This window comes from Physeter macrocephalus, chromosome 4 (genome assembly GCF_002837175.3).
Source record: "Physeter macrocephalus isolate SW-GA chromosome 4, ASM283717v5, whole genome shotgun sequence".
In the NCBI taxonomy this organism is placed as follows: domain Eukaryota; kingdom Metazoa; phylum Chordata; class Mammalia; order Artiodactyla; family Physeteridae; genus Physeter; species Physeter macrocephalus.
In genome coordinates this window covers 116,544,675-116,563,355 of record NC_041217.1, presented here as the reverse complement: position 1 = coordinate 116,563,355, position 18,681 = coordinate 116,544,675, and the positions used below count along the sequence as shown (strand labels likewise).

At 37.1% G+C, this 18,681-nt stretch overlaps 1 protein-coding gene across 4 annotated transcripts in view; it reads right to left on the bottom strand.

Moving 5' to 3' along the window:
- USP33 (ubiquitin specific peptidase 33) overlaps window positions 1-18,681 on the bottom strand; it is an 85,344-nt gene that overhangs the window by 26,106 nt on the left and 40,557 nt on the right. For all 4 annotated transcript variants that reach the window (XM_024119562.3, XM_007123355.3, XM_024119559.3 and 1 more), the window contains exons 2-8: window positions 8,598-8,729; window positions 8,341-8,394; window positions 7,847-7,909; window positions 6,435-6,587; window positions 4,087-4,189; window positions 3,051-3,120; window positions 1,439-1,552 (exon numbers count right to left, since the gene is read on the bottom strand). In XM_024119562.3, coding sequence (XP_023975330.1) covers window positions 1,439-1,552; window positions 3,051-3,120; window positions 4,087-4,189; window positions 6,435-6,587; window positions 7,847-7,909; window positions 8,341-8,394; window positions 8,598-8,678 — 638 coding nt within the window. In that variant the 5' untranslated portion in view covers window positions 8,679-8,729. The remainder of the gene's footprint in view (window positions 1-1,438; window positions 1,553-3,050; window positions 3,121-4,086; window positions 4,190-6,434; window positions 6,588-7,846; window positions 7,910-8,340; window positions 8,395-8,597; window positions 8,730-18,681) is intronic.

Here is an 18,681-nt window from a genome sequence, read left to right as displayed (position 1 = left end):
AGCCCTGGTCCGGGAAGATCCCACATGCCGCAGAGCAACTAAGCCCATGTGCCACAACTACTGAGCCTGCGCTCTAGAGCCCACGAGCCACAACTACTGATGCCCGCGCGCCTAGAGCCCGTGCTCCGCAACAAGAGGAGCCACCACAACGAGAAGTCCGCGCACTGCAACAAAGAGTAGCCCCTGCTCACCACAACTAGAAAAAGCCCACGCACAGAAATGAAGACCCAACGTAGTGAAAAATAAATTGATGAATTAATTTTTTAAAAAAGAAAAAAAGATTGCCCCTTCGTTTAAAAAAGAAAACACAGTGAGAAAAAAAAAAGAGAAAAAAAAACAACAAAAAAAATTGCCCAGTATTATGCTTTACAGGTTCATCAAAATAGCTTATTTTTGATATTTAAGCTACGTAATTTATTGTTCTCCTCCCCAATGAAATGATTATGCTCTACTATATGATTTTTCAAAAAATACTTCTAATTACTTAAAATAATATTTTAATTACTTAAAACTCCTGGGATAAGTATATCTAGTACACTATCTAAATAAAAATTTTAAACCAGCCATCAAATACTCATGAAAACAAAAATGAAAAGTAAACCAGATGTGAGATTTAATCACTTAAAATTCTGTACTATGACACTTCTGAAGTTTAGTAAACTTCCAAGAATATTAAGTTTATAGTTTCAGGGCAAAGAAGCTTAAACGTAGCAGTTAAGGGTTAGTTCTAGCTATGCAGTAAGGAACTTAGAAACGTTAGAACCCTTGGCAGCAATGGTAGTAATACCCAATAGGGATAAATGACAAGAGAGAATTCTGTCTCTTGAATATTAGAAATGTGAATGACATATACCTTCACATCCCAAAATAATTCATTAAAACAATCTTTTCCTAGCATACTGAAATGACAGTAATAACAAATTTTTAACTTCAAGAAATACTCTTTAGTAGGGAGTCAAAAATCTCAAAGAAAACTGAAGCGCGTAAGAATATAAGAATATGAAAGCTTTGGTGATTGTTTTCTTAGGAGAAAGGCTGGGCAGTTCTTAGGAACCATTAAATGCAACTTTCTGAATAGTTCTAATAAAAAATATTACAGCAAACAATTATTTTTCTAATGCTACACTTAGAGCAAATAAACATAAGCAGAAAAATAAACATTCATATATGCCTCTATGGTCTGATTTTAGCATTGGGAGAATGCCTACTCCTGAATTGAAAGTCAAAAGTGTCAGTAACAGCAGCTTTAACAGTTCAACATTTTATCTGCAGTCCAGATATTTCATTTGGATGTTCATTTTCAAATATAACATGCCCAAAACTGAATGTCTCAAGTCTGTCTACTTTTTACAGCTCTATAAAGGCACCTGCAAATGTTTAATATTTATGAAATTCATTTAAAAATATAATAATGAAAATAAACATATTAAGTACATACCTGCTTTTATGCCACAGCTCTGTCATCAGTTTGAGATAACTTTTACAAATAGCTGGTTTCTTATCTGTTCGGGCTAGTCCTCCACAATCAAGAAAAAACTGTGTCAAAGGTGGGCTAGTTTAAAGAAAAAAAAAGTTAGAGTTCAGTCACAGCTTAATACTGATTGACTTCTAGTCATTCAATGAATTGACAGCACATAGAGCCCTGTATCTGTTACTTCTTTGCTCCCTTTTACAGCTTCACATTCTTTCCTTCATTATCTTGCTCAACCCATCAAATCAGATTTGACCCACCACATCAGAGTCCTCAATGTTGCCAAATCCAGTAAACACCTTTCATTTCCCCCTCAGTAGCATTTGCTACAGGTGGTTTACCCCCTTCTCTTGACCAATGTAATCCACTTTTTTACTTTTCTTCTTGACCTCTCTGGTAACTCTTTTCCCTCTTTATTGTTTTTTCTGCTCTTACCAGGTATCTAACTATCAGGGTTCCTCAGGACTTGATCCTATGACTTTTCATCTCTTCCCTGGGTGATCGTCTGCAGAACATTCCATACTGCATCCACCTACTTTACAGGACTATTAATTAAGAAAAAAAACTAATTGCTTTATTAGAAACTTTCCACCTACAGAAAAATATAAAATATTTTCCTAGGACCTCTGAACTAAAAGTGATTTGAGGAATTAATTAGTTCAAGCTCCTCATCTTCTAGATGTAAAAACAAATAACTTCCTCAAAGACATACAACCACCTAGGGTCTGAGCCAGGACCAGCAGTCTTAGGAAACTAGAGGCACGATCAAAGCAACCCCATTGGGACAACAATGGATTATGTCCCAACTCAGTTTCTTGCCTACTCTACCTTAAGAGTTACTCAACAAGGAAGAGGAAATAACTTTTTCAGGAATATTTACACATTTAGGCTTTAGGTTAATCCAGATAATTTTTTAAGTGGGGGCATTTCAGAAAAGGGAGGGAGGCAGCACTATGTGTTGAGAGGGGTGAGGGAAGAGGTACGGCAAGGATTTAATGGGATCCTGTTGGCTAGGGGAATTGAATATAATTGTCACCTCTTTCCCATATTACTATTAATGTATATTTCTTTCTTTTCTCCTCTCACTCCTTTTTTCTGAGTGTAATACAGCAGCACGGTTTTCTGCTCCAAGAGTAACTCTATTATTTTTTTTTAATAATTTTATTTTATTTATTTATTTTTGGCTGCACTGGGTCTTTGTTGCTGTGCGTGGGTTTTCTCTCGTTGCAGTGAGTGGGGGCTACTCTTCGTTGCGGTGTGCGGGCTTCTCATTGCGGTGGCTTCTCTTGTCGCGGAGCACAGGCTCTAGGCTCGCAGGCTTCAGTAGCTGTGGCACGTGCGCAGGCTCAGTAGTTGTGGCTCGTAGGCTCTGGAGCACAGACTCAGTAGTTGTGGCACAGGCTCAGTAGTTGTGGCGCACGGGCTTAGTTGCTCCATGGCATGTGGGATCTTCCCAGACCAGGGATCAAACCCATGTCCCCTGCCTCGGCAGGCGGATTCCTAACCACTGCACCAGCAGGGAAGTCCTCCAAGAGTAACTTTAAAAAACTATACTAACAAAATTAATTTCTCGACTTACCAATTGGAAAGAGCCTGCAAAGCTGCATTCATATAACAAGTATTTCCAATATTTTTCAAACCTGTAAGACCTATTAAGAAAAATTATAAGTTATGTCATCATTCAATAATGCAATGACTCAATTTTATGAGCGTTCTCTGAATATGTAACTAGGTAATTATTATGGCTCCCAAACTATGTTAAGGAAATACAAAATACATTACAGAAATACAAACAGCAACTTGAATAACTCAAAGAGGTCAGACTTACACCAAAGTGTTAATTTTCAGAAAATTATTTAAATATATCCTTAAAGTGTTAAGATTCCCTTACATAAACTATAAAACAGAAAAGTCTGTACTAAACTATACAGATAGTTTATACTAAGAACTGTGGGCTTTAGTAAAGTGATGCCAGAGAAACGAAGCATCAAAGTTGTCAGTTTGCTTTTTCACAGATACAATTTTACTAGGTCAAATTTCAGAATTTTTTTTTAAATACAATTACTTTATTGATTTCTTACAATCAAATACTGCCAACTAGCATTACTTCCACTCATGCATCATTAAAAACAAAAGGATATTCCCTTGGTATTTTCAAGTGATGCATAATACAATAAATAAACAAAAGTTAGAACTTAAAAATGCACCCTGATTAATTATGTAAACTATAATTTTTTTTTAAAAGCATAACCGATAATCTGATTCCTAGAATTTTTTTCTGTAATTATCTTCTGATCATCTCTAGATTTTGAAATTTTCACATGATACAATTTCCTAAAGAAATGGACAGTAGCATACAAAGGAGTGTTATACAGGAGAATTATTTTTTTTATTTTTATTTTTTTTTCGGTACGCGGGCCTCCCACTGCCGTGGCCTCTCCCGGCGCGGAGCACAGGCTCCGGATGTGCAGGCCCAGCGGCCATGGCTCACGGGCCCAGCCGCTCCGCGGCATGTGGGATCCTCCCAGACTGGGGCATGAACCCACGTCCCCTGCATCAGCAGGCGGACCCCCAACCACTGCGCCACCAGGGATGCCCCAGGAGAATTATTTTACCTCTTGCCTTAAGTTCATCTTCTTCTTCCACTTCTGTGTCCAGATCATCAAATACAGCAACCAGAGGAGTTTTTAATGTTGTGTTACTGGGTATTTTAAAATCCTTGATAACAGAAAAGATAGCAGACTTGAACAAATCCTTAGGTCAAAATTTTTTTTTAATTTGTTCGCAGCTTATCTGTAGACTTCTACAATCTCTCCTGATACTTGTTACTAAAGTTATTTTGCATCCTTTTATGCGTATGAAATAGTTTTAAATATTTTTTAAAATTCCAATATTAATTCCTGAGAATTGTATTAACTCAAGAGGTTGCAACTGGTGACTTGGTCAAATGCTAGTCCACATTGTTTTTAAAAAAAAAGGACAAAAACTGAAACAAAAGCAAAACTTTGAGCTAATATTTTAAAAATTGGGTGAGCTCACATAAAAATCAAATTCTGCAAGTTCTCTTCTAATAGCAGAAGATCAAAGTACACTGAACCCATTTAGCAACCATCAGTGGGAGGAGGAAACTGAACAGCAGAATGTACTTAGCACGTGCTCTGGTTCTCCAACTTATTACAGCCTATTCCTCTTCTTCAAGGCATGGATATATGCACTTATACCCACCCACTTTATACATTTACTTTACCTTCCTGGCATCTGTAGATACTAGATATTTGGGTAGGCCCCATATTCTCACTTTGGTGTATTGAAATACAGAGAAGTAGAGCAGCTTTAAAAAAAAATCATTCAAAATCTCACCTCCTACAAAATTGTTTGAAAAATCTTAATGACATTTGAATGGTTTCCAATACTGTTATTCTATAATTACTGTTCTGATGAACTGGGTTCAAACAGCCTGTAAATTTTATACTGCTAAAAAAATCTGTACAAATAACTTTTTTTTTCTTCTGAGTAATTTCTTCAACAATGGGATCATCAGGAAGTTGTATGAAATTAAATTCATGCCTTTTATGTGTTATAAATATAACTCATCAGAAAATTATTTACAAGCTATCAGAAAAGTATCAGTATACTTATTCAACCAGATTCAGCATTCACTAAGAGTTTGCAATCATAATCTACTTGGGCAGAAATGGCAGATAGCTGTTTTAACCTACTTTTCTTTAGTCAGCGATGATTATTTTCTCGATGTGTTTTAATTTGTATTTCTTCTTTGTGAACTATCTGTACTTATTCTTTAGATTATTATAAATTGTTATCAGTTCCTCATGTGATTAAACTTTTAATTATCACATTTTTGTTAATAGTGTTAGAGGGTTCAGGCAAACTTATTTTCAAACTACCATGGCATTCAAAAAAACCCAAAAACCACGTTTTTGAATGATAAATAGGTATCAGTGGGAGAAACAGTAATGATGGTAATTTATGAACTAGAGTTATTCAACTATAAAACTAGAAATGCAACAAGTATACCTTGTCTAAAATCTAGTCACTTTAAGTTATATAATGTGAGGCAAGCAAATTTACTATCACAAATATCTACCATCAGAATGTGATACAAAGATACAACACAACAAATCTTAAGAATTGGTATCAAAGAACACGATTACAGAAATACAATGTGATTTCTATAACACAGAAGGAAAAAACTCACTGATGTGTTAATTAAACCATACAGACCAAATGATGATAAGACGCCAACTATTCTTATTTTTTTCATTCCTTTTCCTATTTTTTCCCTTTTTTGGGGCGGGGGGGGGCCACGCTGCGCGGCAGGCGGGATCTTAGTTCCCCAACTAGGGATCGAACCCATGCACCCTGCAGTGGAAGCGCAGAGTCTTACCCACTGGAAGGCCAGGGAAGTCCCTCCCTTTCCTATTTTTTATACAACTAGAAAAGTCTCAATATTAAGTGACCAATCTTTGCAAGCTTACACATCTTTTGTAACCAAACACTGATGTTAAGCTTTAATGTATACTATCCGGTTTTCAATAAATTAGTAAAATGTTTATAGTAATATACATGGGGGTGAAGCAGGGAGGGAAATGAGGAAAAGAGAGCTGAATTAGGGCCTATCAAAGAAGACCCATCACCCCTCCTAGAATGAGACTGGCTAGAAAAAGAAACACTATTTAAACCAGCTGTTTTTTTAAGTTTTTAAAACACATCAGGTGCTTTTCCATCCTCAGACAGGTGTGGGCTTCAATTTCACTCTAATCCATCACTCTACAAAAGAACAAAGGCAAGCTTCGGTGTTTCATTTGAGGAAAAAAGGCACATTATGGAAATTTTTTAAAGTACAGGTGAAGTAGGGCTCTTTTAGATTTCAGCTACATGACAAATTCTGAAATTATTACCTGAAAATATTTGATATTTTAATTACACAGATTTAGATTATTACCTGGACACTATTTTCTTGTGTTTGGTGAAGTGGTTTTACATGAGGTAATGAAGGCTGAGTTCCTAATTTTCTATCCAAAAATACTTCTTTGCTGCAAGCATAACACCATACTCGAAGAGTGGTAAGGTTCACAGTTAGATAATGCTTTGTCTCCTGTATAATTTCATGGGAGAGAGAGAAGAGGAGCAAAAATTATAGTTGAAAACCTTTCAAAAGATCATAGAAGATAAACTGCTGGCCTTTGATGAATAACAATATACTCAAAAGAGAAAATTTAAACTGGAGCACCAGAAAACCATTTTTTAGATAAATTGCTAATGCACAGTGAATACTAACAATATCTAAGCCTACTCCAAAAGTTATTCTATTGTCATTTTTCACCACTATTCATTATAAAGATAAACACAAGAGTTATTATAAGACTCTGCTTTGCAGTTAGCAAGTAATTATAATACAAGAAAATTGACAATAGCACAGTTAGTGTTCCAGGAGATCAGAATGGCAAAAGAATATAAATGACATGAATCAAAGCACAAAACAGCTCAAGCAATAGTGAATATGATCTTGGATATATGAAACTCCAGCCTTTCTCAATTAGAGTTCTGCAAGAGAATAATGCCCTATGGACAATGATCTGAGTAACTATTTTCTCAATTCTCCCAAGAATGGTACATGGTACCACCATTCTAGATGCACCGAAGAGAAGTAAATTAACTATGTACCATGATGCCTGAGAGCCTTAATTAATTCTCTTGAGGAACCCTGGTTGAGAACAGTTAATGCTGTAGAGATAAATATGAACAAGACAGTTCATTCTCAAGAAAATGTATAGTTTAGAATGGGAGCTCTATCTAATCTGTAAAAGAAGCATGCCAGAATTACACACAAGCACCAAACAACCAGGGTTACGTAGAAAGGGGACTCCAGTAAGGAGGATGTAGAGAAAAAGGTATATGAGTTGAGACTTGAAGTCAGCCAGGCCCTGTCATAGCCTAGGCTTCTATTCTTGACTTCAACTTCCATATCCTACTAATATCTTCAGCTACCACCTCCAAACATCTGGAGGTACGTTTCTTAAATCACTACTCTCTTAATTACAACCTCTTTCTAATACTGATCTTAGCAATTCCCCTCCCCACCTTTTTATAAGCTAATATTTAACTCGTTTATTAAAAAAAAAAGAAAAAGAAAAACGTACAAAATTTTGAATTACAACTTAATGTTGTATTTGCTTTCCCTTTCCTTCAGGCTCTCTTTAAAAAACATCTTGCACGAGATATGGGAACATATGTATATGTATAACTGATTCACTTTGTTGTAAAGCAGAAACTAACACACCATTGTAAAGCAATTATACTCCAATTAAGATGTTAAAAAAAAAAATCTTGCACGAAATTTTTCTACATACATACCTGAGAATGTATGGTGCTATGATCTACTTGTGATTCACCACAACCAACATATGAACATCTATTCTATAAATAATTGTATAAAAAGGAAAATTAAGTATTTTATAACATGTAAGTTTACAATAATAGCATTACAATTACATTTACAATGAAGTTCTGATCACATGGTTTAACGGAAAGATTAAATGACTTCCCAAGTCAGTTATTTTAACCAAAAGGTACTAGGCACAAAAGAATATAACGGGAATATTTCTAAGCTAAAAGATATGTCTCTGCTAATAAAAGGTGAGGGTAAAATATTTTAGTGATTTACCAAACTCTGCAAAAAGCACTGTAAGTTAAAGCCCAAAGTTTAAAGTTTAATTTTTATAATTGATAATGATCTTCTTAAAGTATGTTCATTTATGAAGTCCTCTAAATGTCAAAAAAATCTTCTAGTTAACCTTATTCAGATATAAATTTTTATATCAAACTTTTGAGAAGAAACATACACATACCTCCAGGCACGCCCAAAGGTTTGGTCCTCTGACTTTACAATCCTGACAAGAACCCTATGAAAGGAAAATCACACAGACAACATTACCATTACATAAATACAGCCAAATATATACATTCACTAATATCATATATAAAAAATTTGGATTCATGAACATAGAATACTGTAGTAATTTATAGAAAACACATATTTGGGAGAAAAATGAATATGATTTTTTAAAGGATTTTTTAAAGGAAGAAAAAAAGCCCTCTTTCTTACATGAGATTTTTGTATTAAATCTTCTTTAGTTATTTCACCAACTGAATCCAAATGCGGACAATGACCTCGAAAAGCTGACATTTTGTTAGAAATGTTTTCCTGTTTCTCAAGGCTTTCCAAATGAGGTAATACCTACAGAAAAATTGACCAGAAAAGTCAATTTTAAAAGTGCTAATATATTAAAAATTATTAAAATATAAAACAAGAAGCATACATGTTTATAAGTTTGCCCTACAAAAGTGTATATTTTCAAATACATCTTGGGTACTTTCACTATTGAAGTTAATTTCAACACTGGAAGTTTCTCTACTAGTAAATAATCATTTTATTAAAATTGATACCTATGAGTCAATGTAAGTTTGTTTCTCCATTACTTTTGCTGCTTTTTCCCCTTCTCCCATTTCACTTTTTAGAGGTAAATAAAAGGGAAACAAATTCAGGTTATTCAATTTAAGTATTTTTATCCCCTCTTATTTTTCATTTAAAAAGATTAACCCTTAGGCTAGAATTGGAATTGAAAAGAAAAAGAATTCAAATGGAAACCTTCATTTTCACACTAGCAACAGCCCACAGACGATATAAATGAAATAGTTTGGTATCCTAGCAATAAACCAGCATAGTCACTTTATATCAGAGTTTCTCAACCCTGGCACCACTGACACTTCAGGCCAGATAATTCTCTCTTGTGGAAGGTCGTCCTGTACATTTTAAGATATTTAGCAACATTTCTTCTTCTACCCACTAGATGCCAGAACACCCTCACTACTACCACTCTGAGCTTTGACAACCAATGTCATTAGACAGTGTAAAATTATGTCCTCTGGGGACAAAGTCATCCCAGGTTGAGAACCACATTATCATATGATCCTTCCAACAACACTGAGATAGGCACCATTATTATCTTCATCTGCATATAAGGCTAATAAGAGAAGAAAACCTAACTGAGTTCACATTGTTAACATAGGATTCAAACTAGGATTCAAACTAGGATTTGAATCCACCTATATATCTCATGGGTAAGAGCCAAGGACTCTAAAGTCAAATAGATCTGAGGATACCAGTAAGTGCTGAATGTCGTACTCCTACCGTAAGGTTTAAATGAGGTAGTACGTGTCACGTGTGTAGCACATACTACACATACACATAACACTTTATTAGGCACTCTGCATCATCCCTTGAGGTTTTTTTATATGACCAGTAAAGGTCTCAGACCTCCCTCCCCTATGAAATAACCAGTTTAAGACTGAGGTAGTTTCCCAAATCAATAATTTTCCTAATATTCTTCAGGAGTTTCCTCAATTCCATTAATGTAAACAGAAGGCAAAGTATTTTGCAATCTCAGTGAACTTAATTTCCTCCAAGACATCACGATGTACTGTAATGTCACTAAATTTTATCTACCTCTACTTTAAATCTTATGAATCACATAGCAAACTTATACACTGCATTCAATGCCCAGATTATCTTATGAATGGTTTAAGTGAGTGATTTCTAAGTAAAAGTCTCAAGTCTAACTCAGTAAGGATTTCTAGGTCTTCTTTGGACTGTACATTCTACATATCTATCTATCTATCGGTTGCGTTGGGTCTTCGTTGCTGCACACGGGCTTTCTCTAGTTGCAGAGAGCGGGGGCTCTCTTCACTGCGGTGCGCAAACTTCTCAATGCAGTGGCTTCTCTTATTGTGGAGTACGGGCTGTAGGCACGTGGGCTTCAATAGTTGCAGCACAGGGGCTCAGTAGTTGTGGCCTGTGGGCTCTAGGTGCAAACTCAGTAGCTATGGCGCATGGGCTTAGTGGGATCCGCAGCATGTGGGATCTTCCCAGACCAGGGATCGAACCCATGTCCCCTGCACTAGCAGGCAGATTGTTAACCACTGCGCCACCAGGGGAAGTCCCGGATTGTACATTCTTAATAACAGGGCATTTCATGAACTTTCATTCATCTTTGGGGTTTGAGAACATTATTTGGGAAAAAGTTAGGAAACTTTCTAGGAAAGAACAAACAGTTATAAATGTGCTGAAATATTAACACATTAGAAAACACATTAAATTAAAAGGTTCTATTAAATCAAATCAAATGATAAGTCCAATATTATACTGCAACCTACAAAATACAACAGGAATAACGTTGGGGTTGATATTGAATAAGTCATTATTTATAAATACCACATTACTACATAATATTAAATAAGCCATGCTCCTGACTTTCAGAGCATGAAGTTAAACTTAAAATAATTGTTAGTATTTTCCATGTTTTATTTATGTATGGAGGAGGGTTTCCCATCCACCTCTCACTTCCTTTTGCAATTAGATATCTTTTCCCTCTTATCCAATTACTCCCACTTGCAACCATAATGGAGTGACACGGACCAGATTTACCCTCTCAAATAAGTAAGAAACCAGACCAAAAAATATAAAATAATGGTTTTCAGACACAGACACTGGACAATAGGCACTGCAGGACACTGATCCATAAGAAGACAAAAACAAGGTGACTGCCCCAACTTACTGCCTGGAGAGAACTTCTTTCTAGGCCACAGTACAGCTAGAAGAAAACCCAAACAGATTTTGGTGATCTCTCTAAGATGAAGAGACAGAGTTGAAAATTCAGGGAGGCCAAGGTGAGTAGCAAACAGTAAAGAACTGAATAGAGAGCAAGTGAACTCTGGAGATTCGTAAAGGGTTACCATTATGTTTTCAACCAAGTACTGATAAGCATGTGCCTGTGATTAAACTACCCTAAGAAGGTGAAAGAACTACCAGAAAGGAGCAGGTAGAACAATTCTCAAAGCCAACCCAGGTCTGTCTGTGTTTCCACCAGCCAGAGTTGAAAGATTTCATAATACAGAAGGAATAAAATAGCATACTCAGGAGGGTATCGCCTTAGTATCGGGAAAAAAATTATCCCTAGAAGAAAGACTGCTTTGGTTCTTCCTTCAAAAAGTTCAAAAGAGAGCATTACAGGGTCAAACTGCTCCCAAGGAATTTAACTGTGTCCCAGAAAAAAAATGAAGAACATTTAAAGGAATGAAAAAACCCAGCACCTGAGAAGGTAAAAATCAAATGTCTGGCATCTAATCAAAAACTATAAGATATACAGGGGCTTCCCTGGCAGCACAGTGGTTAAGAATCTGCCTGCCAGTACAGGGGACACAGGTTCGAGCCCTGGTCCGGGAAGATCCCACATGCCATGGAGCAACTAAGACCATGTGCCACAACTACTGAGCCTGTGCTCTAGAGCCTGCAAGCCACAACTACTGAGCCCACGTGCCACAGCTTCTGAAGCCTGCACACCTAGAGCCCCTGCTCCACAACAAGAGAAGCCACCACAATGAGAAGCCCGTGCACCACAATGAAGAGTAGTCCCCGCTCGCCACAACTAGAGAAAGTCCGCGCACAGCAACAAAGACCCAATGCAGCCAAAAATAAACAAATAAATTAATAAATTTTAAAAAATTATAAGATATACAATGAAGGAAAATCTGACCCTCAGTGGGGAAGAAAAAATAAGAGACCCAGACATAAGACAGATGATAGAATAAAGGATACAAATGATAAGGAGAGACATGAAAGATAAGAAAAAAAAGAGAGACCCAAATCAAGTATCTAGATGTTAAAAAAAAAATCTGAGGTGAAAAATACAATGGATGAGATTAAGAGTACATAAGACAAGGCAAAAGAATAATGAACTTGAAGACACAGCAAAAGAAACTATGAAACACAAAGATGGAGAAAATTAAACAAGAGCATCACTCAGCTAGATGGAAAAGTCTGAAGAGGATGAAAACTAAAAAACCTACAAATTGAAGCAACACAAGATATAAGAACAAATAAAACCACAGCATATCAAAAACAAGTTGTTTAAAACCAGTAACAGAACAGACGTCTTAAAAGCAGCCCCAAAAGACCCATAACGTATACCTGAAACAACATAAGCTGGAAGGCAGAGGAGCAACATCTTTACAATTTACTGAAGGAACACTGTCAACCAAGAACTCCATACCTAGGAGAATATCTTTCAAAAACAAAGGCAATGGCTTCCCTGGTGGCACAGTGGTTGAGAGTCCGCCTGCCGATGCAGGGGACACGAGTTCATGCCCCGGTCCGGGAAGATCCCACATGCCGTGGAGCGGCTGGGCCCGTGAGCCGTGGCCGCTGAGCCTGCGCGTCCGGAGCCTGTGCTCCGCAACGGGAGAGGCCACAGCAGTGAGAGGCCCGTGTACCGCAAAAAAAAAAAAAAAAAAAAAGGCAAAATAAAGACTGCTTTAGACATAATAAAGCTGAAAGAATTTATCACCCGCATACCTGCACTATAAAGCCTGTAGGTATGCTTTAATAATTTTCCATATAAATCATACACAAATACAGATACAGAGATATACATGGCCATCTTTTTTGTCAATAATATTTTATTTTTTCAATAATATTTTAAAAGACATCCATTTATGTCAAAATTTTCATGGATACATATGAAATGCATTCACACATGGATGCATGCATTCAATCAATTCTTCTAATAATAGACTTTTACTTTGCTTCCATATTCCGCCACTAAAAAATCCATGTAAACATAATGGGTGGGCCTTTATATCTGTATTACATGGGCCAATTTATAAAAATAGATTTTACAAGATTACTTTCCAAAAATGCTATAACAATTCACATTTCCACTCATAAGGGAATACCATTTTCTGCACATCAACACCATTTTCTATACTAGTAAAGGCATTACTGGCTTTCTATTTTTTAACTGTTGTCATTTGATGGGTATGCTGTTATATTTCACTAGTATTTAATTTGCATTGCCTTGACGTGCCTGGCTAGCTCAGTCAGTGGAGCATGAGACTCTTTAATTTGTATTACCTTGACAAACTGTGAGACTGTCTTTTCATGAATTTTATAGCCTCCTAAATTTGTTATTTTATTTAATGGCTCTTTAAATCTTTGCCCTTTTTACGATTGGGTTGATAGCCTCTTCCTGTAAACAGAATCCTGTCTTCTATACTGCAGCCATTTTTCAAACTTACTATTTGTCTATTAAGTTTTTAATTTTTAATTTTGATGAAGTACACATAAGTTTATCATCTTAACCATTTTTAAATATACAGTTCAGTAGCATTAAGTACACTTACATTGTTGGGCAATCACTCTCCAGAGCTCATCTCATCTTGCAAAAGTGAAACCACAGCACTACACAGCAACTCTCCATTCCCCCTCCCACCAACCACTGGCAACCCCCATTTCACTTTTTGTCTCTACAAATTTGACTAGTCAGGGTACTTGGCAAGTGAAATAGAGTATTTTCTTTGTGACTTATTTTACTTAGCATAATGTCCTCAAAGTTCATTGATTTTATAGCTTGGGCCAGAATTTCCTTCCTTTTCCAGACTGAATAACATTCAATTGCGGTGATATCTCACTGTGGTTTTGATTTGCATTTTTGCAATTAGTAATGTTGAGCATCTTTTCATGTGCTTGTTAGGCATTTATTTATATACCTTCTTTGGAGAAAAGTCTATTCAAGTACTTGAGCCATTTTTTTAATCGAGTTGTTTGCTTTTTTGTTGTTGAGTTGTAGGAGTCCTTTATATACTCTGGATATTTAACTGCTTAGCAGATACACGATTTGAAAATATTTTCGCCCATTCCATAGGTGGCCTTTTCACTCTGTTGACTGTGTCCTTTGATGCACGCAAGTTTCTAACTGATATAGTACAAGTTATCTATTTACTTTTGTAACCTGTGCTTTTAGTGTCATATCCAAGAAGTCGCTGCCAAATCCAATGTCACAGTTCCCCCCTCTATGTTTTCTTCTAAGAGTTTTAGTTCTTATGTTTAGGCCTTTGATCCACTAAAGTCAATTTTTGTATGTTTGTGTAAGGTAGGGATCCAATGTCATATTTTTGCATATGGATATACAGTTTGCCCAATACCCTTTCTTGAAAAGACTTTTTTCTCCCACTGAATGGTCTTGGCACTCTTGGCAAAAAACATTTGACCAGGGGATACTTTACTAAGATGGTGAAGTAGGCAGACCCTGAGCTCACCTCCTTCCACACACACACAAAAATTACAACTATTTACAGAGCAACTATCTATGAGAATGACCTGAAGACTAACAGAAAATATTTTCCAGAACTAAAGATATGAAAAAGGAACCATGAAGTAGATAGAAGGAGCAGAGGTGCAATATAGTCAAGACCCACACGCCTGGGTAGGCAACCCACAAACAGGAGAATAATCACAATTGCAGGGAATTCCCTGGTGGTCCAGTGGTTAAGAATCCACCTTCCAATGCAGGGGACGCAGGTTGGATCCCTGGTTGAGCAACTAAGACCACACATGCTGCAGGGCAACTAAGCCTGTGCACCGCAACTACTGAGCCCACAAACCACAACTAAACTAGAGAATCTGCACACCACAACTAGAGAGAAGCCCACGCGCCACAATGAAGAGCCCACGTGCCGCAATGAAAGATCCTGCGTACCATAACTAAGACCAGATACAGCCAAGAATAAGGAATATTAAAAAAGAAATCACTATTACAGAGTTTCTTCACAAGGAGTGAAGGTTCCGAGCTCCACACTGGGCTCTCCAGCCTGAGGAATCTGCAAAGTGAAAATGAGCCCCCAGAACATCTAGCTCTGAAGGCCAGCAGGGCTTGAGTATGGGAAAGCTGAAGGTCTGCAGGAAACAAAACTCCACTCTTGACTGGCAACCTCTACAAGAGGCAGCACCTGGGAGCCAACCAGGCCAGGGGCCAGCCCCAGCCACTAGCACACCCACAGCAGTCAGTGCTGCCACAACAGAAGACCCCACAATTGCCCCTTATTTGAAAAGGGATCAATATCCAAAATATACAAAAACCTCACACAACCCAACATCAAAGATGCAAGCAACCTGATTTAAAAATGGGCATTTTACATAAAAGACACACAGGTAGCCAACAGATGCATGAAAAGATGCTCAGCATCACTAATCATCAGGCAAATGCAAATCAAAACCGCAATGAGCTATCACCCCACACCTGTCAAAATGGCTATTATCAAAAAGACAACAAACAAGTGTTGGTGAGGATGTGGAGAAAAGGGAACCCTCGTGCCCTGTTGGTGGGAATGTGAATTGGTACAGCTACTATGGAAAACAGTATGGAAGTTCCTCAAAACATTATAAATAGAACTATGATATGATCCAGCAATTCCATTTCTGCATACTATTCTGAAGAAAACAAAAACACTAATTAAAAAACATACACGTGCCTCCCTATGCTAATGCAATATTATTTACAAAAGCCAAAATATGGAAGCAACCTAAGTATCCATCAACAGATGAATGGATAAAAAATATGTGGGGTGTACACACACACACACACACACACACACACACACAAAATGGAATACTACTCAGCCATAAAAAAAGAATGAAACCTTGCCATTTGTGACTACATGGATGGACCTAGAGGGTATTATACTAAGTGAAATAAGTCAAAATAAGAAAGACAAATACATATACATGGAATCTAAAAAACAAAACAGGAACAGACACATAAACACAGAGAACAGGTGGTTGCCAAAGGGGAAGGGGTGGGGGCATGACAAGAAAAAAGAATTAAAGTAACTACATGAGGTAATGAATGCTAGCTAGCTTGACTATGGTAATTACTTTACAATGTATGTTTATAGGAAACTGCCACATTGTACACCTTATATATAAAAATTTCTGTCAATTATATCTCAGTAAAGCTGAAAATAGTTTTTCTTAAAATGTGACTATATGTGTGCATTATTTTGGGCTCTATGCTATTCCATTAGTCTATATGCCTACCTTAGTGCCAAAACTATTATTAACTTTCTTACGGTATGCTTTATTATTAAAAGTTTGCATATTTATAAAATCAGACACATCTCATTCTATAATAGCATCTGAGTTTCCAATCTTAAGGTTTCCTTCACCCTAATTTATAGAGCTAAAGCTGCAGAATACCCTTAAATTTTTTTTTAACAAGGCTTTTAATCTATCTGGAGTTTATCTTAAGACAGGAACACAATTTTATTTTCTTCCAGATAGGCAAACATTTGTACCAGTGCCTTTATTATACAATCTACGCATTTCCCACTGAATTATAATCCTATCTCTATTATTTATTAAATTGGCACATAAAATATTTCTGGATTTTCTATTTTTTAAAACTAATCCGTCTATGCCCATATTATATTAATCTAATTCAGAGACTAATATTCTACACAGAATAGTTTGATAACTGTAAAACATACTTCCTTCACTGTTCCATTTCCATTTCCTTGGCTACTCTCTAAGTACACTAGACAACCTGATAATTTTAACTCTTCTGTTCCAATATTAATACCAGCTATTTAATTTTATTGTTTTAATGCATTTATTAGAACCTCTAAAGGCAATCTTGAATATAAAGGTGATTGTAAGCATCCATGTCAGGGTCCTTATATTAATGTTTTGCCATTTAGGATATCTGTTATAATTTTTTTCCATTCTTAATGTACTTACATTTTTAAAATCAAAAATGGTCTTCCAAATTAAGTACAGGGATTCCTTGGTGGCACACTGGTTAAGAATCTGCTTGCCAATGCAGGGGACACAGCTTCAAGCCCCTGCTCCGGGAAGATCCCACATGCAATAGAGCAACTAAGCCCATGTGCCACAACTACAGACCCTGTGCTCTAGAACCTGACAGCCACAACTACTGAACCCCTGTACTGCAACTACTGAAGCCCGCATGCCTAGAGCCTGTGCTCCGTAACAAGAGAAGCCACTGAAATGAAAAGCCCGCACACCACAATGAAGAGCAGCCACAGCTGGCCACTAGAAAAACAAAGACCCAATGCAGTCAAAAATAAAATAAATTGATTTTAAAAACTGAAGTATAGTTGATTTATATTATTATATTTGTTAGAAATGGTCTTAATGAACTCTATCGAATGCCTTTTCACAGCAGAGTCAAGATGCTCTACTAGGAGGACATGGAATTAGCATCTCCTCACAATTAGGGCACCTACCAGGCACTGGTGGGGGACTACTGAGACCTAAGGGTATGGGAGGAACCCCCAGCGACCATCTTGCGGGATCTCAGTTCCCAGGCTGGAGGTCGGGTCCAAGCTCCCGTGGTGGGAGTTCCAAGTCGAACTCACTGGACTAACAAAGAACCTCAGACCCCAGGGAATATTAATCAAAGTGAGGCCCCCCCCGCAGAGGTCCTCATCTCAGCACCAAGACCCAACTCTAACCAACTGCCTCCAAACTCCATTGCTGGATGTCACAGGCCAAACAACCAGTAAGACAAGAATACAGCACCATCCATCAACAAAAAAAAAAAAAAAAAAAGGAAAAGAAAAGAAAAGAAACAACAAAAAAATATGTTACAGGGCTTCAGGGTTTCCCTGGTGGTGCAGTCGTTGAGAATCTGCTAGTCAATGCAGGAGACAAGGGTTCGAGCCCTGGTCTGGGAAGATCCCACATGCCACGGAGCAACTAGGCCCGTGAGCCACAACTACTGAGCCTGCGCATCTGGAGCTTGTGCTCCGCGACAAGAGAGGCAGCGACAGTGAAAGGCCCACGCACCACGATGAAGAGTGGCCCCCGCTCGCCGCAACTAGAGAAAGCCCTCGCACAGAAGCGAAGACCCAACACAGCCAAAAATAAATTAATTAAATTAAATTTTTAAAAAATGTATATATATATATATATATATGTTACAGATGAAAGAGCAAGGTAAAAACCTATAAAACCAAATAAATGAAGATGAAATAGGCAACCTACCTGAAAAAGAATTCAGAGTAATGATAGTAAAGATGATATAAAATCTCAGAAACACAATGGAGAAAACACAAGAAACATTTAACAAGGTTCTAGAAGAACTAAAGAGCAAACAAACAGTGATGAACAACACAATTACTGAAATTAAAAATACTGTAGAAGGAATCAATACCAGAATAACTGGGCAGAAGAACAGATAAGTGACCTGGAAGATAAAATGATGGAAATAACTACCAGGGAGCAGAATAAAGAAAAAAAAAAAAAAAAAAAAGAAAAATGAAAAGAACTGAGGACA